The following is a 25,872-nucleotide window of genomic DNA, read 5'->3' as shown; positions in this document are numbered from 1 at the left end:
CCGTGCTCTTTAGAAAAGTTGGAATATAACCCACATTATTTGTGGTTGAATTTTAATATACACTGAATAGTGCTTCAGTTGGTGGTATGACTGCAATTCCAACTCTGTGTGTTCAGACCCATATGGGAGCAAGTTCTGATGACTGTGCTTCACTCTTAAAATTTGTCTTAGAATGATCTAATTACTTCTTTATGGGAACAATTGATATAAAAATGCTTTATATATGAATACATATATATATTATATATATATTTTTTTCCCCTTTAAAATAGTAAATTTCTGTTTAATAGGGAGCGTACTTTAATATTTTTGTTGCAATGTAGCAAAAAGATTTCAGAGGTCAGATTTATTCAAAATCATTTTCAATAGTTCACTTCCTTCTATAGCAAATTTATCTATGAAGATCTGCGTAATTTAAATTATTTGGTGGTTATTTCAAATAAGGTTTTCATGCTAAATAATTCTTTTTTTTTTTAATCTTCAGATATTATTTATAATTAATACATTTAATTCAAAATAAGGTCTTAATGTCACTGAATCTTTACTAGTACTTTGATTTATAACTTCCTAACAGAACTGTTTCAGGCCCTGTTTTTTAGAAATGGATGTCTTTTTCTACTTCTTGAGTAGACTTTGGAACAGAAACTGGAAAAGTAAACAAATTCTAAAAGCAAAGTTACTAAGAATGTAAACAGAGCAGCAAATTAACATGACAGGTAGAACTGAAGACTTAATAATGAAAGATCTTGTTTTCTAAAGTTTTTCAGTTCATTTTTATTTTTAAGTGATCCTATGGAACAGCGTTTTAAAAATGGAAAACATCTTTTAAATCCTTATTTGTGTGTTAATCATAAATTTACACTTTTTGGTATAAAAATCAGTCGGTTTTTTTCAAGACAGAAAGGTCGAAACCACATGTTTTTATCTGTCGAATACTATGTCCAAATAATACTGCAACCAAATATTTTGTAGGATCTTGTGTAGGAAGTTACACTCACCAAATTTGGTTTTGACTTAGATTTTGTTTTATTAGCCTTGATGGTGCTTATTTAATTAAAATGGAAGCTGTTGAACTTCTGAATCAGAGCAGAAGCAAGGGGGTTTGTACATTTTAGAGCATGTGTGTATTGACAGGAGTATGCTGAGTTTTATAGTTGGCTCTTTGGACTTCATGGTTGCAGTGAAAGCTCTATAGTGCAAAAAAGATTCTTTTCTGAGGATTTGGGCAGCGTCAAAGTCCTGAGTTACATCTTCAGAGCTGTTTCCTTTTTTGTAATGAGTTTCATTCTTGGTGTTACTTAGGACAGTGTGATTGTAGGTTTGTTTATAATATCACTATAGCAGATCTGATTAATGATAATGGAGCAGTTTCTGTAAAATATTGGTCTACAAACCGAGTTTTGATTGTCAAAATTTTAAACTAGTGCTGAGCATAAGTTTAAATGAGTTTAAGTATTATTTAGAAATGGCAAGAGTAGTATGCAGTAAGGAATGATTATTTGGATACAGTGTCCAATTATCACAGAGAAAACTAAAACAAGCAACACATTGGAATTAAGGTCTTATGAAATAGTCTTGTCACAGAAGCCAGATACCTGTGGTGGTTTTACTCTTAGCCTGTTTTTCACTGTCTGAAAGTATTGCCAGAAAATGAATAGGTTATACCAGAGTTATAACAGAATTTATTGATGTATTGTAGAAGCATTGGTTATACAGGTACTCAGAGGTAAAACTGTATTATGCTGAAAGCTTAGAACTAAGTGGAAAACAAATTGCAATGGAATCAAAATACTTGAAAATAACTGGTTTATTGTCTCTCTGAGTAGAATTCCTTTTCTGATAGCTTGATTTGTTTTCTTTGTTATTATATTTAGTGTATGCTTTATATGCACAAGTGTATAATATATATGCATTATATTTTGTTGTTAATATGCTGAAAATTATATGGTTCCTCTTTTGATTTTTTATTTTTTTTTTCCTTCTAGTGTCTGAATGAGATCCTGGAGTCTGCAGATGCACCTTTAGAAGTCACAGATGGTTTTATCCAGTCAATTTCTTTATCTGTTCCATGGGGTTCATTGCTACAGGATAACTGTGCGTTAGAATTAAAAGGATTAGAGATGGTCTTCAGGCCAAGACCAAGGCTTGGTAGGCTTGTAATTTATTTATTCATTCCTTTCTTTTGCAAGATATTTCAAGTAACTTACTTACTCATGCTCCTCAACTCATTCTTGTTTATTTAACTGGAACTAAATTTTGTGCAATCTTACGTTCTGATGTGAAATTACTGCTTTGAAAGAATGGTAATATTAGAAGACAGCTTTATTTATTCACTCACATTCGTTTAGTTATACTTGATGCAGAGTGTATTATAACTAATAGTAGAAAAAATACGTAATGCAAGTTTTACCCTGAATTCTAAGCTGGAATGTTTTGTCTGTTTATCATGTTTGCATTTGTGCTCAGCATTAGCTGATAGGAGTTTCAGTTAAATTAATTTGATTGCTAAAAATTTTGTTCAGCTTAGTACATGCTTTGCTTTTGAATTGCTGTTTTATTATTTTACAGGTATTAATTCAGGTCTGGATGTTTAAAGCATTCATAAGTTAATATGTTACAATAACATTTTAAACTTTACTTAGTCCTTTCTCAACTAGAGTATGTTTCAAATATAATAGGAAACTGTAAAATAATTTGTAAAGACAATAATTTCTTTTGATTTCATTTTGCTGATTATGCCTGCAAGTCATACCAATACAGTAATATTTAAGTGAACTTATTCACTTAAGCCAGTCTTGAATATTGGTTACTCTTCACTCTGGTTTTCTCATTTATATTGAATTTTCAAGTACCAGAATCATGCCAATACAATCTAAAGGGATTTTGAAGTAGTATATCCCTTAAAGAAAGATCATAATGTCTTACTAATCTGATAAAACTTTTCTTGTTGTTGTTGTGCCAAATTTGTTTTGTTTTGTTTTCATTGTTTCAAAATTTTTACAGCCAAATTTATTAATATTTCTCTTACTCTGCAGCATCTGGCTCTGAACCTATGTATTGGTCAAGTTTTATGACCAGTAGTATGCAACTTGCAAAGGAGTGTCTTAGCCAAAAATTGACAGATGAACAAGGAGAAGGATCCCAGCCTTTTGAAGGACTTGAAAAATTTGCGGAAACTATTGAAACAGGTATGAATTCATTATTGAGGTCTGAATGAATGTCACAGATTATCAATTTATGTTGTGATTTGGTTTTACAAAATGACATTTCGTTCACTATAACTTGTCTTGCATGTCTTCACTTGTTTATTGTAAAGCTTAAATAGGAAAGCAGGAGGGGGAAAAAAAACAACAGGTATAGTTACAAAAGTATTTGTGCATCCCTTCAGTGGACAGAATGAGCCCTTTTTCAGTGCCAAATTGGCTTTTGTTTATACCAGAGCACATCCAGGTAAATCTCTGCTTCAGAGAATGATTGGTGAGGTCCCTTGTTGTTAGTGGTGATGTTTTTGAAGAAAAAACAATAGTTTTTCAAACATTTTTTCCAGAAAACCGACCTGTTATGACATAGTTCTCAATCTCTAATCACGCTATGCTGCTAGATGTTCTTTAGAAACTGCGTGTTTTTAAATGGAAGAAAATTAGGACTGATGACCACATCATGCAGTGGAGAGCCTAGTGCTAGAATGTCTGAGCTAAGGGAAATCTTTAAAATTGGTTCTAGAAATAGAAGTAGCAAAGTAAAACAACACATGGCAGTGTTTAAGCATTTAGACAATGTGGATAAAATGAAGCAGGTGATTTAAGGATCATCCATGGTGAGGTGTAGAACAACTTGGTTTGAATTGTCACTTGCATTGAAGGTTGGTTGCACGATGTAAATGTGTGTATTAAACATTTAATGGTAGTTTACATTGCCGCTTGAATTTTGCAATTTATTTTCATTGAGAACTTCCCCAATTTAAAGTGTTCATTTGGTTTATAAAAGTCATTATTGAGTAAAGTGACTTTGCTGTTTTAACTTTCTCATTTAAGTACTACGAAGAGTGAAAGTTACCTTCTTAGATACTGTTCTGCGAATCGAACACGTGCCGGAAAATTCTAAAAGTGGAACTGCGCTTGAAATTCGAATTGAAAGGTAAAAATTTTAATAGCAATCTGTTGATTTTTTTTTTTTTTGTTTAAAAGACATTTTCTTGCCACTTTCTGTACCCATGTGCACAGTTTTTACATACAGTTAGACAGTAGTTCTTCAGCAATCATGTTAAGAATACCTGTTAGAAAGTCAGTAAAGAGTTTCTCCACTGAACTTCTGTTTAAGATGTTTAAGCTAAAATATTTAATCATCAAATCAGAAGAGATCTAGATTTCTTTTCTAATGACAAGTTAATGACCACTTCTGCAGTTTATGAACACCATTTCTCAGAAGTTCAAATGTCAGTGAATAGTACTAGCAGATGAGGCGACCTCTCACATGAAAGAAATAAGTAGCATGTTGTTTTGATGTTTGATACATTTTATTTATGGAACAGCAGATCTGTTTCTCCACAGCAAATTCTGTTATGTGGAAACTTTTCAGGAGTTTGCTGTTTATTCTACATCTCAGTATTATAATGTAAGAAATGTAATCGCACAGAAAATTTATGGAATTGGAATACATTCTCTCTACTTCTGACTTCCAGAATATTTCTTTCAGGTAGTGTTTACAGACTACATAAAGATGTTATGTGGTAGATTTTCCAAAAGTCACAGTTCTGAAACAAGCGTTATGTACGTCCCAATGGAAACATTTGTATGGAAGTGTTGCACAGGCTCTTTATTATCAGATTAGACATAAGTTCTAGGGTAATATCTAGGATATATTACACTGAAAGCATGCTGCATTTGTCATGTAGAAAACTCAAGATTTCCACCCATTCCCAGAGAGTGGTGGTTTCTCCTTTCAGGACAGTCAACGGCATTGTAAATAGTCTGAAGAGAGAGAGTATATACAAACTTAGAGGCTATATGGCACAATAAAGGTAAAAATTTGCATGTTCCTACCATCTTTATTTCCTTGCTTTTGTCTCCCAGAACTATGTACTGTGATGAAACTGCTGATGAGTGCTCTGGAATTAATGTGCATCAGCCCACAGCTTTTGCTCACAAGTTACTTCAGCTCTCAGGTGTCTCTTTCTTCTGGGACGAGTTTCCCGCATCAACAAAGTCCTCCCCAGTCTGTTCAGCTACACAGCTGGTAAAATTAAATGCAATATGTAAAATGTCACGTGATGAAGAATAGAATGGAATGTTTGCTTATATATTAGATTCATTCTAGAGGATATAGAAATTAAACTTCTACTTGAATCTGTGCTTAGTGACTTTCATAATCTCTTCTGTTAGTTTTGGCAAGGGGGAAGAACATAGAGTCTTTAGGACTGAGTAAAATTTAAGGTGGTATTGTACTGGAATCTGGATGCTAGTTCTAATATGTGGAAATACTCTCTAAGTTAATATTCTGTGGAAACTTGCTCCAATTTTTGTGAAGGCCTGATGTTTCAGATCTTACTTGTTTCTTAACAGTTAATAAGTATGTTTTAATAGTACAGTCAAATCTATATTTGTTTATAACTATTATTTGTGTGATAAGCTTATGCATGTTTACGTCTTTTTGATAAGAAATGACATACATTCTAATTCCTCTCTGTGTAACATTTCAAGGCAACTGAACCAAAGCTTTCACCCAGCTGGAACCCAAAAATCAATTATGAGCCCCATCCACAATTAACAAGGAACTTGCCAGAAATTACTCCTTCTGATCCTGTACAGATCAGTAAGCTGATTGGTAGAATTGAATTGAGCCTAACATTAAAGCAAAATGAAGTACTTCCTGGAGCTAAGGTTAGTCATGTTTTCCTGATGTTTAAATTAATAGTCACGTAAGACTTTATTTTTTCTACTGCATGACAACAACAAAAAAGGCAGAGTAACAATACTTTTAGTTTTTGTTTTAGGTTCTTTCATTCAGAATCAATACATATCCCTAATAAGACAGCTTCACAGTGGCCAGCTGGTCTGTTCTCAGGATTTGTAATAAAAGGCAGGAAAAATGTACAAATGTTTTCTGTTAACAAGTACATAACTGTTAGGGTATTTTTCTACTTATATGAATAAGTACGTAAGTCCAGTTTGGGTTTGTGGGTCTATTTTTTATTTATTTATTTAGTAGAGAGGTGCATTATCTACTTTGGCGTTCTCCTGCTACTTCAATTCAAAGTGAACACTAAAGGGAATCGCAAAACAACAAATTAAAATTATATTTCAAGGTACAAGAAATGCACTGACATCTCTTAAAGGAGAATTCCTGTGTTGTGGAGACAAACTGAATTCATATATTGCAGTGACTCTTGAGAAAATAGTTTTGTTTTCATGATACTCCTGCTGCTTTGTAGATCCATTTTTTTTTTTTCCTTGTAGCACTATGACTGACTTTGCCTATGTACGTGTGGAATGTTTAAATGACTGATTAAAAACACTTAAGTTTTAAAAAGATATAATTACAACATTGCTTACTGAGGCTACAGCACTGCAGCATTATAAAGCTCTTGTGAATACCTCAACTGTTGAATTTTTACATTAAAATTAATAGCAATCAAATAATAATGCCAAATTTAAGTGCCACCATTTAAAATAGTCTTTTATTTGACTTATAAAGATAGAAGAAACAAAGCAATTGAAAATAGGAGTGCTTTTTTTTTTTTAAAAAAAAAAAAAAGGTGTGAGTATATAAGTAAACTTGTATAACTATATGCTCTCTGATATTAAAATAATGTTTTAACAATTGTAGGATTGCAAGGAAATACTGTTTTACCATGTTATCTTCCGTGAGCTGCAGGGGGCACCTCTGCTTCAGTGCTTGGAGCACCTTCTCCACTCCTTTGACCTTGGGTTTTACACAATTTTTTCTCACAACTTTCTTTTCTTTCTCAGACTGTGTAGCATTTTGCCTTTTCTTAAGTATATTTTCACAAAAGTGAAAACCTTTGCTGATGGGCTCAGCTGTGTCCTGAGGAGAGTCTGATACAGGAGCCAGCCCTTGCAGCACCTGGCTCCTTTTCACAGAGGACACCCCTGCAGCATACCCTGCTACCAGATCTTTGTCACTGACACACAATAAAATGAGTAATAATCATGAGTGGACCAATGTCTAGGAGTGTAGGAATCTAGAACTGACAAATCTGGGCAAGTTGTTAAGATAAACTTACCTTGAGTAGATCTTCCGAGGTAAGTGGCTTGCTTTGTTGTGTCAAAGCAATGAGACATTTAAAAACACCCCCACTCTGTTGCAAGGAAGTATTTAAATCTATTAATCTCTACAATAAAGAGTAGTTCTGAGGAGAACTTCCACAGCTTTTAAAATCTACTTCAGAAGATGTTGATTTCAGTATTTTGTAATTTGTATGTAATACTAACTTTATACTGTTGGTTGCTTTTAAAAATGCTGAGCAAGCAAAACTACTAGCATTCTTTAATTTCCCTATTGTATGATCTGTATTTAAGGAAGTAAATTGTGGGTGGCAAATCTGTGTTCGTTTTGCCAAGCTACAGATTGGTTGCAGTACATAATTACAAGTTCTGGGTGTTTAGAAGATAAAAATTTTACTGAAATGGCTGTATGCTGTACAGCAGGAAAATCTACTATCAAAATCATTGAGACTTTAGAAGGAAAACTGTGTTCATGATTTTGTGTTTTTTCCTTTCTTTAGTTGGATGTGGATGGGCAGATAGACTCTATACATCTATTTTTGTCACCCAGGCAAGTGCATCTTCTATTGGACATGGTAGCAGCTATTGCTGGACCAGGCAAGTGAACATCCTGTAAATATTAAATGGGTTTATGTGGACAGAAATGAAGATTTACAAGATAAACAAGTTTCTTTACTGGAAAAAAGCATGTGTGGTGATAGATTATCCTTTTCTGTTTGATTTTAGCAAAAAGCTCTGTAGCTGCTCTGTGTAGTACTGTGATACAGTTTGTATTCAGTTGGAGATTGTTGGTTATGAAAACGTAGACAATAAAATAAATTGGGAGAGTAGAATGGAACAGTTGGGGAAATGATAGTTGAAAATGGTCAGAAAGCCAGAACAGTTTTTGTTCTTATAGCTTCTATCTGACCAGATGAGTTTAGCAATCCAGTTTGTTCTCTGTACTGTGCTTTGGAATCAGGCACCGAAAACATCTAATAGATGATGCTTGAGGAAAAATTTGTCTGTATTTGCTAAGTAATCAACAAGCAGTATTTAGAACATTGCAATAACAGGCTAAGAATGTTTATTTTTGTTGTTGCTTTTTGTTTTCCGTGTGTTCCTGATGTAACAATGCTTACTATTTGGATAGACAGTTAGTTGTCTTTTTGAGAAGATTTGTCAAATCCTTGCTGCAAGCTTAATAGTCTTCTGATGATGCTAATATTTTTCTTTTACTGGACTTGTTAATTGGTTTTGGCTAAATGAAAAAGCATTCCCATTTGTATCATCTTAAAACCTGATATTTTTGTAATTCCTTAGTAGTAAAATCTGCATATGACCATAAAATACTCCAGAGTTGCAAGTAATGCTAAAGAGTAAATTTGGTTGTGTGTGTGTGTGTGTGTGTGTGTGTGTGTGTGTGTGTGTTCGAATAATGCATCTGCATGCATACCCCAGCTCCAACAGCTAGTTAATTTTCAGATATGGTTCTGAATTTTTTTATAAATATTGGTAAGAAAATAACAGTGCATTTTGAATTTTTTACTTTTCTTCTTAAATTCAGAAAGCCTAAGCAGGATAGAATTGTCTAATAAAGATAGGAAGAATCGGCCAATGCAGCAGGAAGATGAGTATCGAATTCAGATGGAATTGAAACGTTATTTAAGAAAAGAGTCTTTATCTGCAGGAGCCTCATCTGAACAGAGCTTCTATGAGACAGAGACAGCCAGAACGCCTTCTAGTCGTGGCAAGTATAAAAGTGATACAACGTAGCAGAAAGCCCATTGTTAGACTATATGGAGAGATTATATAAAATAGCTGTTGAGCTTTTATTCTTGGCAGATTAAGTATCAAAGTAGCTTTAATGTAGAATTATTCTAAGCCATTAGTTACAGTATTGAGTAAAAATGAATATCAGGCTCAATGAGGTTAAGCTAGGCTTCATTTGAAAGAGTTTAGTAATCTGTATGCACATTTAATATGTGCGACATGGTAAATGTATGTGAACTGTAACATCAACACATTGAGGAAATGAAATGCAGAATGAAAAACAGTTCAGTTGTTCTTGTGTTTACATTTTTATTTGCATTATTATTTTAGGTGTTTTTTATTTGAGATTTAGTATATTAATTTGTCAAAAGAGTGTATGAGCTTAAAGAAATAACGTCAACTTGAATATGAAGTCAAATGTTCTGTTTTCTAATATTTTTAAGATTATTAACTTGGAGCTCCTGTAAATAATATTTGTTTGACTGTTCTGTATAGCTGTTGCTATACAGAACTTAAAAATGCATTTCTTTTTAAAATAATCCTTTTTCATTAGAGAATAATTCTTTAATACGTGTGATTCTCGTTAGAGGAAGAAGTTTTCTTTTCAATGGCTGAAATGGACATGTCTCACAGCCTTTCCTCCCTTCCACCTCTTGGAGACCCTCCAACTATGGATCTAGACTTGTCTTTAACCAGTACATATACAAACACACCAGCAGGATCTCCACTGAGCACAACAGTGGTATGTATAGTATTAGCTATATTTGAAATCTTCTTGAAATCAACCTTTTTTTTCCTCTTTTATTTCTTTGTGTTGTATTAATATTCTTTGCATTATCAAGAGCTGTAGCAAAACTAGGGTAATTGAATGTGTTAACTAGTATGTTTGTGTCTGAGGACAGGCCAGACATTGTTCAAGAACTTCACTAAGGCAGTGAAGGTGTTCAGATCTGACAGTTTTTCCTTGAAGGATATAGAAACTGTATTGGAAAGATTCTCATCCGTTTGGCTACTGAGACAGGAAATGGAATGTATTTGTTTTCACTTGCTTTATTATGTAGAAAACTTACAAAAGATCCATTTGTTTTTGTAACTGAATATTTGGGTTTTCTTTTATTATGGACTACATTAGTGATGGCAATAAAAATAAAAAGCAGAAAATCATTGTATTAATTCCTGGTATGAGAAAAATGTTGATATTTCTGTCTTTTCAAAATTTGTTAGCTGCCTAATGTTTAGTTAAAACAGTGGAAAACATATGGTTTTTACAGAGAAACAGGAGAATATATTTTGAGTGACTGACCAAGTATATCCAGGTTTACAAATATGTGATAAAGGCTATCATAAAATTAAGAAGTATAACTTAAAGTAAAGCGTATCTGCTTAATTCACTTGAGTTTTAACAGGCCATGAAATGATATGCTATTGATTGTTTTTGTACAGATTTCTTTGTTACTTTGCCTTTATTTGCTAGATCTAATACACATATTCACACATACATGTGGATTGCTCTGAAAATAATGCCTCCTATTTATTTCCATGGAAACTACAACATACACAAAAAGCACAATAACACTCTGTGATGGAGACTGTTCTTGTCTAACACTGTTCTTCCATGTAATCACCATTAGCTGTGCCTTTTCACCAGCCATGAATAAGAGCCTGCATGCAGCATTTGTAAGAATGAGCACCAGTGGAGGTGACCCACTCTTTCACAACTGCTGTGACAGTGTCATTGCTAGGAAAATGTTGTCCCTGCAGTGCATCTTTCGTCAGTGTGCACAGATGGAAGTCAGAAGGTGCCTAATGGACGTTGTAGGACAGTTCAACCATGATTGGCAGTGTGCTCCACAGTCTTCAGACTGACATGAGGCATGATGTTATTGTGTTGCAAGAGAAAGGTTGTCTTTTTCTCTGGCCTGACCCTGGAAATTTGATCCTTCAGTTTAGTTAGCATTGTGATATAGCGGTCAGAGTTTGGTTTTTTTTTTGTTTTGTTTTGTTTTGTTTTGTTTTTGTCTAGGTTCCAGGAAATCCAGAAGGATCACCCCTTTCCTGCCCCAAAAGACCATGCACATCACTTTATTCACTGTGTCTTGCACTTTTTCTTTGATGGGGACTTCATGTCACCACTACATGGACTGCCATTTTGACTCTGTTTTGTAGAGTTGACACTGCATCTCATACCAGTAATCATGCGATCCAGGAAACCTTCAGCCTCATGTTGGCTCAGCGAGTCCTGATAAACTTGCATACAATGTTCTTTCTGTTCCAGAATGAGCACTTGTGGGACCGAAATATTAGTAACCTCACGTTCCAACGTTGCCACTCTCATTTCCAATGGACTGAAGCTGATGTTAAGCTCTGTACACATTCCCTGTTCATAATCTGCTGATCTGCTGATTTGTGCGGATGAGCTGATTGAGACACTCTTCATTTCATAATGTGACTGTACATGGCTATCCGAAACATGGCTTGTCATTCACATTGCTGCCAACTACTGCAGAAACACAACAGCCACCTTATTGCTGTGCTCACATCCACTCTTTGGTTTCCACAAATGTTCAGCAAGCATTGATGAACATCAGTGGGTGCAATTTTTTCTTCATGGAGGAACTCAGTTTCACACCTTTGCTTCTTGTCAGATGCCTTTTTGTCAGATTACCCCTCTGCTGACATCTGTTGCTTGGCAACAATGGAATATTAATGGAAAAGTTCAGCTTCTGTTGTTTTACTTCCAACATTCACCTCTGACAGTGTGGGCTAATGTAATAACATAAGAGGCATTACTTTTGGAACAGCCACCTTTTTATTCATATATATATATATATATATATATATATTATACACACATACATACATACACATCTATTTAGCAAACTTAAGATCATACATATTTTTGTTTTAGCTTCAACCAACCTGGGGTGATTTTCTTGATCGTAACAAACAAGAATTACAGCCTCCAAGAGGTTCTTCACTTGCAGCCAATGTGGTTCACCAGGCTTCCTTAAGGAGGACGTGTAAGTAAAAATGCTGATTTGCATTCTGCTCCCTAGATGATACTGGAAATAAACTTTGATTGGTAAAAAAATGAAAATAAAAAGTAAGATGATGATATGAATTTGTTGTTTACACAAACTTAATTTTATATTTCAGCTATTCCATCCAGATCTGTTTCTGTGGATGAATCCAGACCTGAGCTTCTTTTTAGACTCACAGTGGGAACTTTCTCAGTGTCTGTACTTCATATTGACCCTTTACCTCCACCTGAAAGTTCACTGAACCATAACCCTTTGACACCAATGGCTCGAGATTTCTTTGCCCGAATAGAAAAGATTGAGCCAGTTAAGTTTGCAACTGAAGATTTTCTGTCCTTCCGAGAAGTATTTTCAGAAGCTTGTTCTCATGATCACCTTAGGTATAACTTTGCTTATTTATAAACCAATTAAATACATATGTATCTGTTAAGTAAGCTTGAATAAACAGTAAAATTTATATCCATTGGGCTTGCTACTTAACTGAACGTTAGACTGTTCATTTCAAAATAGCGTTACGTTTTGACACCTTTTGTCTAAGACTACTGCTATTTTTATTTAAAAAAAACAAACCATAAGTGCGTAAACAATGAAGTGAGCCTAGCTCCCTTCTATTACAGATCAATTAAACTAGGTACAGTTTCTTCTGCAGAAAGCCGTGGAATCAGGATCGTTACGTAAAAGATTTCTTTAAAAATAGTTATATTTTTAGGACCATCTTAATTGCAAAAGAAAGATTCTGTTTTGTGAAATTTATTTTTTTACTTACTGCAAAATACAAATTCAGTACAGTTAAGAAGATCCTACTTCAATTGTTTTTTTGTCCAGAACTTTTCATTGTCCCAGCACAGTCTGATATACAGAACATTTAGGAGAGAAAATATATTTTCTTAATATATGGCTCTAATCTAAGCTTTCTTAGGTGTCAGACTTTGTCTAAATAAGGATGTTAGATTTCCAGCTTTTCTTGAATTACATGTTAAGTTAGATGTCTGAAGTGGTTGTAATGAATTTCTGAACATTAATCATTGCTGAACATGTGATGTGAAATCCTTTCATTATGTTGCTGAAGCGATAAGTAGAAAAATCATTTTAAGTTACAAATTTTAACAGTTTTAATGATGTTTAAAAGATCTGCAGTGATACTTTTTTCCCATGCTGGAAGCTTGACTTTTCTTAATTTTATTGTTTCATGCTAATTTCTGTAACTCGTAATTTTTATAATTCAGATTTATAGGTACTGGCATCAGAGTGTCCTATGAACAAAGACAAAGGTCTACTTCTCGAAGTTTTAGTACGGATTTATCCATTGGGAATATGGAGCTTCTGGAATGCCTTTTCTCTACGGACTCTCATTCCATTCAGCCTCACTATACAGAGGTAAAAAAAATAAATAAATAAAAAATTGGGCATCTCCCCAGAAAATATAAATTATGTAATTGAAAATGCTAGACTTTAAAATAGTTTCAGTATTTATGTAAAAAGTTGATACGTACTGTGGTTTTAAGATGTGTCTTATACTTGTTTTAAGATCAGATGTTGAACCAGACTGCTGTCATATCTGTCAAAAGTGGTATTAATTAGCCAGACTTCACTGGTTTACTTCTCTTTCAAATATGCTTAACTCAGTTTGGGAATTAGAGTAAGCATTTTCCAAACACTAACTCATGGAGTTAAGGAATGGGGAAGTTTCTTTACATGATGACTATTGTTCCAGCTCTTTTAATGATGAGAAGCATCTAATAAAGTGAGCAAAGGGATTAAGTGGTTGGGCCAAGGCTCTATTCATTGACTTGAATCCAGTATTACATGCTGTCTTTTCTAGTAAAAATATCATAAATGTCTTCACCTATGGCAACTCTTCTTCTTATCCATTAATTGTCTTGACTATTATTTTAAAGCTGCTGACATTTCATTCTGAAGAAGAAAATGATTCTCATGCTCTGCCATGCCTTCAGCTTCACTACAAGCATTCAGACAATAGAGGACCTCAGGTAAGGAGGGATATGGAAAACACCATGTTTCTGCATAATAGCCTTTGTCTAGATCTGTTTATTTTTGCAAGAAGATATCTTGTACAACTGAGAGTACTTAACATATAAGTATTTGCTTCATTATATTGTTTTTAAGGATTTTAGTACTTTTTCTCTTTCTTTTCAGGGTAGTCAAGGCAGACTTAGTTCTATTCCGCAGAAAGCAGAGTTACAAATAAAGTTAAGTCCAGTGTTTTGTGAGCTGGATATTAGTATTGTGGACAGATTAAATTCCTTGCTTCAACCACAGAAACTAACTACAGTGGAGATGATGGCATCTCACATGTATACTTCATACAACAAACACATAAATCTGGTAAGTTAAAAATGGAATTTATTAAGAATCATGCTGAATCTTTGCAACAGGAAGACAGGTCAGTTTTCTAACCTTTGGGATTTTTTTGTTGGTTTATAAGTTCAGATAAAGAACAGAAGCTGTCTGATTTGGATATTTGTTTTAGATTCAGTGATTGCATGTGTGATAACAAGACCTAAAAACTATGTTATCTTCTTCATAAACTGTGTAAGTGCACAGCTTCTTGAGACAAACAGAGCCGGACGAAAAGGGGAAATCTTGAATGATTGCTAATTTCAAATCTGTTCTATCATGCCTTTTAGAAGCAGTAACTGTTGCTTACAGTTTTACATATGTATTGAAATTTTAAGTTGTCAGCCCAGTTTTCTGTACTGTGCCATATCCACTTTTGGCGCAGGTAATAGAAGGGATGGGCAACAGATGCATTACCTTGTAGTGATTGAGGGCAAACAGAAGTTGCAGCTTGTTAATCTTGGTTCAAGATGTCAGAAGGATTAATATTAGTATATTTAGCATAAGAATGTTTAACTTGAAGGTTCTTTTTTAAGTTACATAATAGAGGTTTAATCCAACTAACTGATTTTTTCACAAGAAAAAATACTGTCAAAGGATTTTATTGCTTCATTGATTACAGAACAATTAGTTTTCAAAACATAATTAAGAGAGTCCAGATATCAGTGAATGAAATTTTGCTAATTGTATAGAAAATGTAAAAGATATTAACAACTTTTGTTGATACAGTTATGTTCTGAAAATGTGAGTCTTTTCATTGATGGTCAACAGGAAGCCATCCTCAGGGAAGTCTTGAATGAGACATGTCAGTGACAGGAGCTGGAACCCAGGACATACTGAAAGGGGCAGCCATGCATGCTGGTAGTTCTTGGCTTCTCAACAGTAGCGTTGCATTTATTAAATCTTTGAGTAATGGTTTTATCAAGGTCACTTGACTAATTCAGCCTAAAGAAGAGAAGACTGAAGGGCAGGTGCTGATCTCTAGTGACAGCAGCAAGACTCAAGGAAATAGCAAGGAGCTGTGTCAGGGGAGGGTCAGATTGAGATTCTTCACCAGAGGGTAGTGAGCATGGAACAGGCTCCTCAGGACAGCGGTCACAGCACTGAGCTGCTGTGAGTCGAATAAATGTTTGGATAGCACTCTCAAACATAGGATTTGAATTTTGGGTGATTTTGTATGGAGATGGGGGTTGGACTCAGTGGTCCTTGTGGTCTTCCCACTTGGGATATTCTGTGCTTCTATTGTACCTCCTAACTGCTGCTGAGTATGGTTTGGTACTCTTACTCTAATTTGAAGGGAAAAACTAGCCATTTATCAAAGATTGCTACCTCTGTTGTAAGTACTTGACTTAAAATTAAGGTTTTTAACAGTATCAGTAATAGAAGAATAACCTAAAAAGTAATAATGATTGGTCCTTTATCTATCTTGTGTGATACATGAAACTGAGCTGTTTTTTTTTTTTTTTTTTAAGAGTATTACAGGAAAAGCTTTCTCCATAGTTATTTTTAGCATTATTTTCTCTAAAACATTTCTTTTATTTTTAACTTTTTCTGTTTATTCATTTTAGCATAAAGCATTCACTGAAGTTTTTCTGGACGATTCACATACTCCTGCAAATTGTAGAGTTTCAGTTCAAGTCACTGCCCCTGCATTAAATTTGTCTGTTCGCTTCCCAATACCTGACCTGCGGTCAGATCAGGAAAGAGGACCATGGTTTAAGAAGTCACTTCAGAAAGAGATTCTTCATCTTGAGTTTACAGATATAGAGTTTAAAACAGAGTTTGTAGGAGGCTCAACTCCAGAACAAGTTAAATTAGAACTTACTTTTAAAGAGCTTATTGGTAAGTGTGTTCACATTGTGTTTGAATATTCTTTTTTTATTATTATTTTTTTACCAGAAATTACACAGTTGACACAAAGGTCTTCCATTAAGGATTAGTAATTACTTCTCTCCTGTTGATGGACTACCTTTCCATCTCCTTTTTGGAGCAGATATCTGTCCTGCACTGTAATGTTCTGTGCTAGATATTAGCATAAGTCAATTAATACAAAGAGGAGATGAGGATAATGTACATGCGTGCAGTGCTTGAGAACTGAGCTAATATTTCTGTTATTCTCTGTCATGTTGTCTTGTGTCTGTTTTCTGTTTAGTATTTTCCTGGGATCTCTCATTGTTTTAGGTTAAATTTTGTAGGTAATATGGGAGCAAAATGAGAAATCTCAGTTCTAGTTTAAAAATATAGTGAATTATGGTGTCCTAAATAGTTGCCATTAAGAAAACGGTAATACTCTTATGACTGAAGTATCTTATAAAGTAAGAAGATAGAAACCAAACTGCTTTCAAATTGCAAAAGTTGACATTTATTTTTTTTGTGGAAAGGAAGAGAAAATGCACAAAGGTGTCTTGTGTACAGCTTGGATAGGTTCACCTATTGGGACTCCAAGCTGAGAAGAAGGTGACCTTGATTTAGTAGCTGTCATTATTTTCATGAATTTTTCTGCTGTCTTTCTCTGTTCAGATTATTACCTGCATCCTGTAGTTAGCAGTTGTAATTCCTGAGTCAACTTTTTTTCTACTATATTTTTCTGTTTAGGTTCATTTGAAGAAGATAAAACACAAGCGCCAGTAAAATTTTTTCAAGTGTCTGGCGGTGTTGATGGAGATATAACATCATCAGACAACTTTGATTGGCCTCGGTAAAATAATGTTTTATTTTTCAGTGTAGATAGTTAGTATTTTTGAAGTACTGCTGTTGCTGAAATTTTAACGCTGACTACTTGTGTGGCAAATGCTTTAAAATTAACTGTGAAGAGAGAACGTGAAAAGAACCCAAGAATTTAAGAAAATTCTGTGTTTATCATCAAGATGGTTCTAATGGATAATGTTTTCTGGATAGGTTTGGGTAAATTTCAGTTCAAGGTGATCTTGAAGGAGAGTTGAAACTTTGTCCAGTCTAATTTGTCACTTTACATTTTCCCTTTTACACTGAAGACTGAATACAGAACAACAATAAAAAAAAACATAGATTTTTATCTCAAAATAAACTGATACAAAGCTGTAACAACAATAAGAATACTTATGTTTTGAGTGTTATTGTAACTTGTTAGGCAACACAATGCCTCAGTTACTGAACAGAATCACCTAATGCTGCTTAAAAAGGTGATTTTAGAATTTGCTACGTATATTTTTGCCACAATTTTCAAGTGGCTTTTTGACAGTATTTCTGCATGGAATTTTTTTCCAGGTTTTTTTTGTTTTGGTTTGTTTTTTTTGGTATGATGATAGAAATAAAATATTCTATAACAATTTGTACTCATAAATTACAGAAAGCATGCAGAGCATTAGTTTGTTTGTTTGTTTCTAATAGCTGCTGGTGTCAAGATGATAAAAACATTATTTGGCGAAAGCATTTTCTTAGGTCACCTAATGGTTGCTTGATAGAGTTGAAAATAACAGATATTAAACTTTTGGCCTGGTGATTCTTTCTATATTTATGCCTTTAAGTTTGGTGTTTTTTCTCAGTGTGTCACTCCCTCTAAAATGTTCCTGCTGATAAAAGAGTCCTGATCATTGACTTGCTAAGTCCACTTATTCTTACTGGTTTAATAGTAGTAGTCGTTTAACGTGTCTATGCAGTAATATAAAAATTCTTGGCGTCTCTAATGGCTTGTTCTGCATAACATCTCCAACATCAGGATTGTATTGAAAATAAACCCTCTGGCTGTTCACTCCATTCTGGAAAGGATAGCAGCTGAGGAGGAGGAAGGAGATGGTAATTTTCAAGAGGAAGAAGAAGGAGGGCCTCATTCTTTGAAAGATGTCTGTGATATTAGAAGACCAGAGCCTTCTCCTTTTTCTTCTCGTAGAGTCATGTTTGAAAATGAAGAGGTACTTTGACATTTTATTATTGCTTTGTGCTAATAGTAGATAAAATTAATCTATTCTCACACTTAGATCTTCTCACTTACATGCATCTTATGATCCTCAGTTGTTTGTTTTTATTTTCACCGTGGGGTTTGTTTTGTTTTTCTTTCAGATGGTGATGCCAGGAGATGTAGTTGAAATGACTGAGTTTCAGGATAAAACAATTAACAATTCTCATTATGTACTGGAGCTCATGTTACCAAACATTCACTTAACATTACCAAACAAAGGCTTTTATGAAAAACTTTACAACAGGCAAGTATGATAATTGTTTTACTTAGTTATCATTGCCTATACTTTTAGTTCTGTATTAATTGTTGATGAAAACATTTAAATGAGTAACTACAGCTGGAATTCGTTTGAATGGTTTACTAAGAATATCAAGTACTTTGTGAAATACGTTTCACTTGTGAGTTAACTTCAGGGGCACTATCATATGTCTGATTGTTGTTATAAGAGTCAGTTGCTGAAAAAATATGTGGCAGATTTTGTGAACAAGGGATAAAGTTAAATAGACTTTTTCTTTCAGTGAAAAATTTATTCTGATATTTGTTCACAATGCTTCGTTCTGCCGTAATATTTCTGAATTCTCCTTTATAAATAATCATCATACTTCAAAAACTGTTCAGTACATTTTTTCCCTTTTAATTCAGTGACTTTCCTCTTAAAAAATTAAGAGTTCGTAAGACAGGGGTGAAACTCTAACAGTACATTTTTATTTTTGTTATTTTAAGTCTTACAGAGGCTAATGAGGGAAAGTGAACTTGACTTAAATCCTGATTCCCATCACTGTTTCTGCTAGTTGTTCCTAATCTGCGGGGGGGGGGTAAAAAGCAACTCAACTAGGTTATATCAATTAAAGAATAACTATTATGCTACATGTCACCTATATGAAGAAAGATAATGATTTCTGCTATCCTGTATTGGCCATTATTTCTCTTCCAAGGTTGCAATGCTTAGACTTTCATTGAATGCTCAGGTTATTCAATGTACAAGTTGTGTTCCACTAATAGACACAGACTCATGTAAAATCAAAGTAAATAATGTTTCCTGCAACTTCATTTTGAAATTGATGTGATCAAAATAGTATTTTTCCTTCTCAATACATTTATCCAACATACAATTACTAGAGATTTTTGTGTCACTATTAATGCTATAATATGCCAGATGCATATAATTATGGAGGAAAAAATATTCTCAATATTTATAGCTTTTATTTCTGGAAATATTCTTTCTTGTTCTCCTGAACTTTCTCCTCTTTGTTTATGAAATCTGATATATTAAATCTGTGAAGGAGATAGTGCTTTATTCATTTTATACTTATTGGGAATTTAGTATTTTAGATAATGATAATACTATATTTCTTTCTAGAATCAGCAATGATTTGCTGTTGTGGGAACCAACCGCTCCATCTCCTGTAGAAACGTTTGAAAACCTTTCTTATGGTGTTGGACTATCTGTGGCCAGTCAACTCATCAATACTTTCAGTAAAGACAGCTTCAGTCAATTCAAATCTGCAGTTAATTATGGTAATGCACTTAATAGATCCTCTTGAACTATTGTGATACAAAGGCTGAAGTGGTTGAAGTTATGATGATGATACTGGAAAGAACATGCAAATTTGTAAGAAAGAAAGTTTTTTAAACTGAGTGGAAAAAATGTAGATTGCTTTTCAATCAAGTAAAAATAAGTGAAATTAAATTGCACCACATGGATAAACAATGAGTTATTGGCATAACTAGAAAGTTATTTTATCTCTGTTTTATCTCTTAGATGATGAGAGTGGATCTGAAGAGGAAACACTACAATATTATTCCACTGTTGATCCAAATTATCGTTCACGCAGAAGGAAAAAGCTTGACTCTCAGAATAAACATTCACAAAGCTTTCTATCTGTTCTGCTAAATGTCACGCATGGATTAGTGTCGATATTCACAGATGTAAAGGTAAGGTGCTGAGGGTGGAAAATTACACAAAATCAAACGTAGAAAGTTTTTTGGTTTTGGCCATTATACACTTTTGTACAATATGTTCCATCTTCTTGAAGGAACAAGTGTGTGTAACAGGAACTCTGTAATCATCTAACATTCTACATACTATAATGTAACTAGATTGTAAAGTGATATAATGTTTTAGCAATTTTTTTAAATTTATTTCAACATGAGAATAACAAAATGCAAGCAGAAAAATGATGCTAGTAGCAAGTGTTGGGTTAGTCTGAGCTATCTAACTCAGCATATCATTTCTGCTCTTCCTTTAGCAGGATGATGGAAAAACACTAGAAGGAAAATATGGAGAATTCTGGTTGGAATTCAACAATGGTTCACTTTTTAGTGTAACTAAATATGAAGGTTTTGAAGATAGACACTACGTTTGTCTCCATTCTAGCAGCCTCAATTTGTATCATCAAGGTAGGGTTGGGATGGAGGTGGCTGTGGGAGCTAAATTTTAAGGAGATATTCTTGCATTTCTTCAGGAGAAGGAAATGCTGCTATTCCCCCCTTCCTCCTGCTTTTTCCTCTCCAGTAGTGTTTCACTTGATTGTAAACCATGGGTAATGCTCCTAAGATACTGCGGTGATGCAGCTGTTTAGTTCAGACTTTTCCTGTCAACTGCTAGTCTCTAAAGATTTTTTTGGTCCTCTTATACATGTTAGCTCTACGATTTGTTCTTTGTTATGAATGTAGGCACTTGTACATGGTACTAGATACTTAGTTTAAAAAGATTCTGATCACGAAAGAAACAACAAAAAAAAACAAACAAAAATGTCACAAAACTATAGTTAGATTAAAGATTTTAGCTATAACCATGTTTTTAAATATTGCATCACCTGTAACCTTCCTTTTGCAATTTGTGGTTCTAAGTGTTTATGCCTGACTTTATTTGGTGGTAATGAAAGGATTTAAAAGGCATGAAGAAAAAAAAAAGGATTTTCCTTAACGCTTCAATAGTAGTAGCTTTGAACCACAGTGTAACTCATTACACAATTTCTGCAGGTATGGTGGATGGGGCCGTCCCTTCATCTGAAATACGACTACCCAGCACAATACGTCCCCATTGGTTAGAACCTACTATTTGTTTTTCGGAAGAAGATGGTCTTAGTAGGACATCCTCAGATGGTGTGGGAGAGAACTGCCCAAATATGCTGACTGTTGCGGTCAAAATCCAATCAGATAAAATAGAGAGCAATACAAAGGTTTGTGTTTTTAAGTTTGTGCTTTTATTTATGTCAGTGTATATGGGAACATTTAGATTACAATTTACAGATGAAGAAACCATGACTTATGAGCCACTTTTCCTTTAATTTTGTTAAAATCAGATTTTCTTGGGTGAATTGTGAATTTTATTTATCAGCACAATGTAGTAATTCTTCCAGTGCTTTACTTTGCTGATCTCATTATATACTTGCTGTCCAACTGACCTTTTTGTGTTTTAACTTGGTTGAGTTAATCTGGTATCAAACCAGGCAAAACAAATATGAAGAGTTAAAAGTTATTCCGATCAGCTTACTGACAGTGTTGTCTATTGCATAGCCTTTGCTTGCTTGTTTGATGCAGCTCTCTGGTAAATGTGTTGGCTTCAACAGTAGCATTCATTAGCATGGCTAAAGGATGACCTGTTGGCCAGCATAATGGTGACAAACAGGTTGGTAGAGTTATCTAGGGAGGGAAGAAATACGCATAGCAGCAGAATGTCACTGTGGCTCAGTTGACTCAGGTTTAAATACACTGTAATATGGAACTCCACTGGGTTAGTACTCCTTTTAACTCCTGGTGAAGCTCAGAAGAAATGAATGAATAGCCTTTCTACCGCCACTAGAAAATTGATAATAATTTTCAGATTATTCCATTGCAACAAATACTAGATTATATTAAACAAGGTTTCTGTTTTGGGAAACAGATTTTTTTTGTTTTGTTTAATCCTGATCCAGTCCTTCCATTTTTAGAGAATTCTGCTTAGAAAATTTAGAGTCAATTTTGTGAGAACAATGATGAACACTTTATTATCTAGATCTCAATCATTTGCATGTATTTCATGTAAACTAATTTGTGCAGCTTTCTTGTACAGGAATTTCTAGTTGCTGTTGGGCTAAGAGGAGCTACCCTTCAACACAGAGTGTTGCCTTCAGGTCTAAGCTGGCATGAACAGGTCAGATTTCTGGTGTTTTCTCAACTGCATTTTCAACTTCGGTCTCATTATTTTATGACAATTGCTTCAAATTTGACACTAAACCTTAGATTTTTTTGTATTAGCTTTTGTCCTACTTTTTTACCCTTTTGAAAGATGATTTCAGATTAAAATTCAGTAATCCATTAATTTCTTGCCCTTTTCATTATGGAAGTACATTAATAATCCTTGACTTAAATAAACAATGGGGAAAAAAAAAAAGCCCCCAAACAAACCCAACAAAAACCTCGCTAAACCATGACAGACAAGTAGCTGCTTTGGATTCTGTAGATCAGTCTCTTCCACACCTTTAAGTCTACGCGTTAATTTGTTACTTTTTTTGCCGAGTTTACATTCAGTGCTCTCCTCACATACTGGGTAAGCGCTTTCAAATATTTGAGCTTAATTCACTATCTGTTCCTTCCAGTAATAATAAATAAAATGTTTTATTATCATATTTGTTACAGATTTTCTCTTTTGTAATGCATTATTGTTTGTTAAATTAGCAGATGCTGAAGAATTATAATGATACATTTATGATTTTTAGATTTTATATTTTTTGAATATTTCTGATGAGCCTGTTTTGGGATATAATCCTCCAGCAACAGTTACAACTTTTCATGTCCATCTGTGGAGCTGTGCTCTTGATTACAGGTAAATAAAATGCAAGTCTGTGTCATTTGGTGGCACTGCAACAATATATTTCTTCATTTTAAACGTTCTAATTTGCATATTGTTAATAACATGTGTTTGTTTGTTTGGAAAAAGTGCTAAAGAGAAATATGATAAACTCTAAGCAATCTAAAGTAAGATAAGCACTTGTCTAAGATGGAGAAGACTTAGCTGTTTCTAAATGTATAAATATATAAAGTAAAAGTTTATCAGTGAAAAATAAAAATTATTACGTAATACACGTTTTATATAATAAGTAACACTTCTTAATTGAAAAAAAAATATTTTTCCGTTTGTTGCTAGGCCTGTGTATTTGCCAGTCAGATCTCTACTTACTGTTGAAACTTTCAGCATTTCCAGCAGCGTTGCAGTTGATAAATCCTATTCTACTCTCAGGTATAATTTAAGTGCTTGTGAAACATGGGATCTTCTGTGAAACTTGTAATGCCTGTTTGCTGTTTGATCTGTGAAGCATTCACATTGTGTAAATGATCACACTGGTGAACTGTATCTTTGAAATATACTCTGTTCATGTGTAATCATTCTTTTTTCTTAGGCTAAACACATTACTTTTTGCTGGTTGTTAATGAAAGCAATCCAACAAATTCTGCAATTTTTAATAAGTGGAAAGCTGGAAAAACGATGTTGTATTTTCTTAATTATCAGCACTTCATGTTTCATCAAGATTTATTATGTGTAGATGTTCTATTAGTTAACAAAATATTTGGGGATTGTTGGCCATATTTAGTATGTTGATAACAATGAAATTTTTCTATGCTAAATATTGTTTCTTTTCCATGTCTGATGAATTTTGTAGCATTTCTTTGTTGTGTTTATTTCATCTAGTGTTTTTTTGTTTGTTTTGGTTTACTGATGTTCTAGGGTAATTTTAGATGAAGCTGCTTTGCATCTGTCTGACAAGTGCAACACTGTTATGGTAAACCTCCATAGAGGTAAGGATTTAATCAGTTCTTGAATTTCTCATCATAGAATCACAAGGTTGGAAATGACCAACAAGATCATCTAGTCCAACTGTCCTCCTATCACCATTACTGCTACTAAACCATATCTCGTAGCACATGTTAGAGCCTTATAGGAATATTCAGCATATATTAAGATTATTGAAGGTCTGAGAAGATGAGTAGTGGTTTGTTAGATATGAAATGAGCAGTTCAGTACTGAAGGAAATATGATTGTTTTAGTTTAGATTTGTAGTTGTAGAAGCATGTCAGAGAAGCTCTTTTCATGAGTTACGTATTCTCAGTAGTTGAACTTAAAAGTTGTTGTATGGCTTGGAATTCTAGGCAGTCTTATCAGAAAAACATCAGCTATTCTACTCTGTTTTATACAGTAAAAACTGTTAGAATTGAGAAACTTGAAGGAATATTAAAAAAAAAAAATTGGAGAAGCAATGAACAAATGAGTGTATTTAGCTTAGTTGAGAGATCTATAGTGAAGAACAGAATAAAGGCATGCGTACGGTGTTTAAACAAAGAAGTGGGGAAGTGAGCTGTTCTTGGTGCTGAAAGATGGGAACAGTATTAAAATGTCCTCTCTCTTACTTCAACAGTAAGCACCTAGAATGCTTAGTCACCCAGTTTCTGTGTGCCTCTGGCTCTAACTTAAGTGAATAAGATAAGGATAAATTTCTAATAGATTGCACTGCACATAGATAGTGTTTCTAGAGATAATGTACTGGAAAAAGTTTGGCAAAATGTTCCGTTTTAATACTTTAACAACCAAAAATAAAAAAAGGAAGTTGTTCTTTTCATTTTTATTTTTTTTTTTTTAATTTTTTATGCATTGTCCTTCAGATTATGTTCGTGTTATGGATATGGGCCTGCTGGAACTAACTATTACAACAGTAAAATCTGATTCAGATGGGGAAAGGGTAAGTATTTAACCACAAATAAAATCTAAAATAATCAGGACTGACTTGTGATTTATAAATTACTTTATTATATTTAGAATCAAGTATTCTTCTTTTTACTTTTTTTAGTTCTGTTTGACTAGTTACTAATTTTAAATTATCTATGTCTAGAATCTATTTTTATGGAACTTTAGATTGATTTTAAGACTACTCTTAAGTGTGTCTTCTTGTTATCCAGACTAAACCACGTTTTGAGCTGCACTGTTCCAGTGATGTAATCCATATTCGCACCTGCTCTGATTCATGTGCTGCACTAATGAATCTTATACAGTATATTGCGAGTTATGGTGATTTACATCCTCCAAGTAAAACAGAGATTAAGTGTGGAGTTAACAAGCCAAAAATGAAGGTATAAAAATCACAAAATAACATTGATGTAACTAGCTGTATACTTTCTGGTAATCTGTTTTAGTTTTAATGTCTACATTCTTTCTCCAGAGAACATGAGAAATGCTGCAAAAAATTAGCTTGTGTCTGACTCAAAAATATTCGAGAGTAAAATGTTACCTTTAGTTTATTTTTTTTTCCTGTCTTGATCACTACTAGATTGTTGTAAATGTTTTCTGCTGTTTACTTAATGTACCAAACTCATATATATAACAAAGAAAAAAGAAATTCTAGGACATATATGAGGTGTCCAAGTGCTGTAATGATGTAAGTATCCCAAATCATAGTCTTTTGTTCTGTTTTATGAATCACGTAGTGGCATTTCAATTGATAATTTATGAAATTGTCTGACTTTTGATGATGTTTAACTGCTGTGTTTCAGGACACGCTAGCAAAAT

General features: G+C 33.8%; 1 protein-coding gene across 1 annotated transcript in view; it reads left to right on the top strand.

The window, feature by feature from the left end:
* ATG2B (autophagy related 2B) overlaps positions 1 to 25,872 on the top strand; it is a 43,891-nt gene that overhangs the window by 2,044 nt on the left and 15,975 nt on the right. The window contains exons 2-28 of the mRNA XM_085225572.1: positions 1,986 to 2,148; positions 3,036 to 3,188; positions 4,035 to 4,137; positions 5,073 to 5,235; positions 5,700 to 5,879; positions 7,745 to 7,841; positions 8,791 to 8,973; positions 9,584 to 9,738; positions 11,905 to 12,016; positions 12,153 to 12,414; positions 13,261 to 13,411; positions 13,933 to 14,025; positions 14,192 to 14,380; positions 15,961 to 16,234; positions 16,988 to 17,090; positions 18,090 to 18,282; positions 18,431 to 18,573; positions 19,690 to 19,847; positions 20,092 to 20,264; positions 20,579 to 20,729; positions 21,315 to 21,514; positions 22,387 to 22,467; positions 23,033 to 23,139; positions 23,461 to 23,553; positions 24,040 to 24,110; positions 24,972 to 25,048; positions 25,266 to 25,436. Coding sequence (XP_085081698.1) covers positions 1,986 to 2,148; positions 3,036 to 3,188; positions 4,035 to 4,137; positions 5,073 to 5,235; positions 5,700 to 5,879; positions 7,745 to 7,841; positions 8,791 to 8,973; positions 9,584 to 9,738; positions 11,905 to 12,016; positions 12,153 to 12,414; positions 13,261 to 13,411; positions 13,933 to 14,025; positions 14,192 to 14,380; positions 15,961 to 16,234; positions 16,988 to 17,090; positions 18,090 to 18,282; positions 18,431 to 18,573; positions 19,690 to 19,847; positions 20,092 to 20,264; positions 20,579 to 20,729; positions 21,315 to 21,514; positions 22,387 to 22,467; positions 23,033 to 23,139; positions 23,461 to 23,553; positions 24,040 to 24,110; positions 24,972 to 25,048; positions 25,266 to 25,436 — 3,999 coding nt within the window. The remainder of the gene's footprint in view (positions 1 to 1,985; positions 2,149 to 3,035; positions 3,189 to 4,034; positions 4,138 to 5,072; positions 5,236 to 5,699; positions 5,880 to 7,744; positions 7,842 to 8,790; positions 8,974 to 9,583; positions 9,739 to 11,904; positions 12,017 to 12,152; positions 12,415 to 13,260; positions 13,412 to 13,932; positions 14,026 to 14,191; positions 14,381 to 15,960; positions 16,235 to 16,987; positions 17,091 to 18,089; positions 18,283 to 18,430; positions 18,574 to 19,689; positions 19,848 to 20,091; positions 20,265 to 20,578; positions 20,730 to 21,314; positions 21,515 to 22,386; positions 22,468 to 23,032; positions 23,140 to 23,460; positions 23,554 to 24,039; positions 24,111 to 24,971; positions 25,049 to 25,265; positions 25,437 to 25,872) is intronic.

This window comes from Meleagris gallopavo, chromosome 5 (genome assembly GCF_905368555.1).
Source record: "Meleagris gallopavo chromosome 5, MGAL_WU_HG_1.1, whole genome shotgun sequence".
Taxonomy (NCBI): Eukaryota; Metazoa; Chordata; class Aves; order Galliformes; family Phasianidae; genus Meleagris; species Meleagris gallopavo.
The sequence above is the reverse complement of the archived record's forward strand: the minus strand, read 5'-3'. Positions and strand labels throughout refer to the sequence as shown.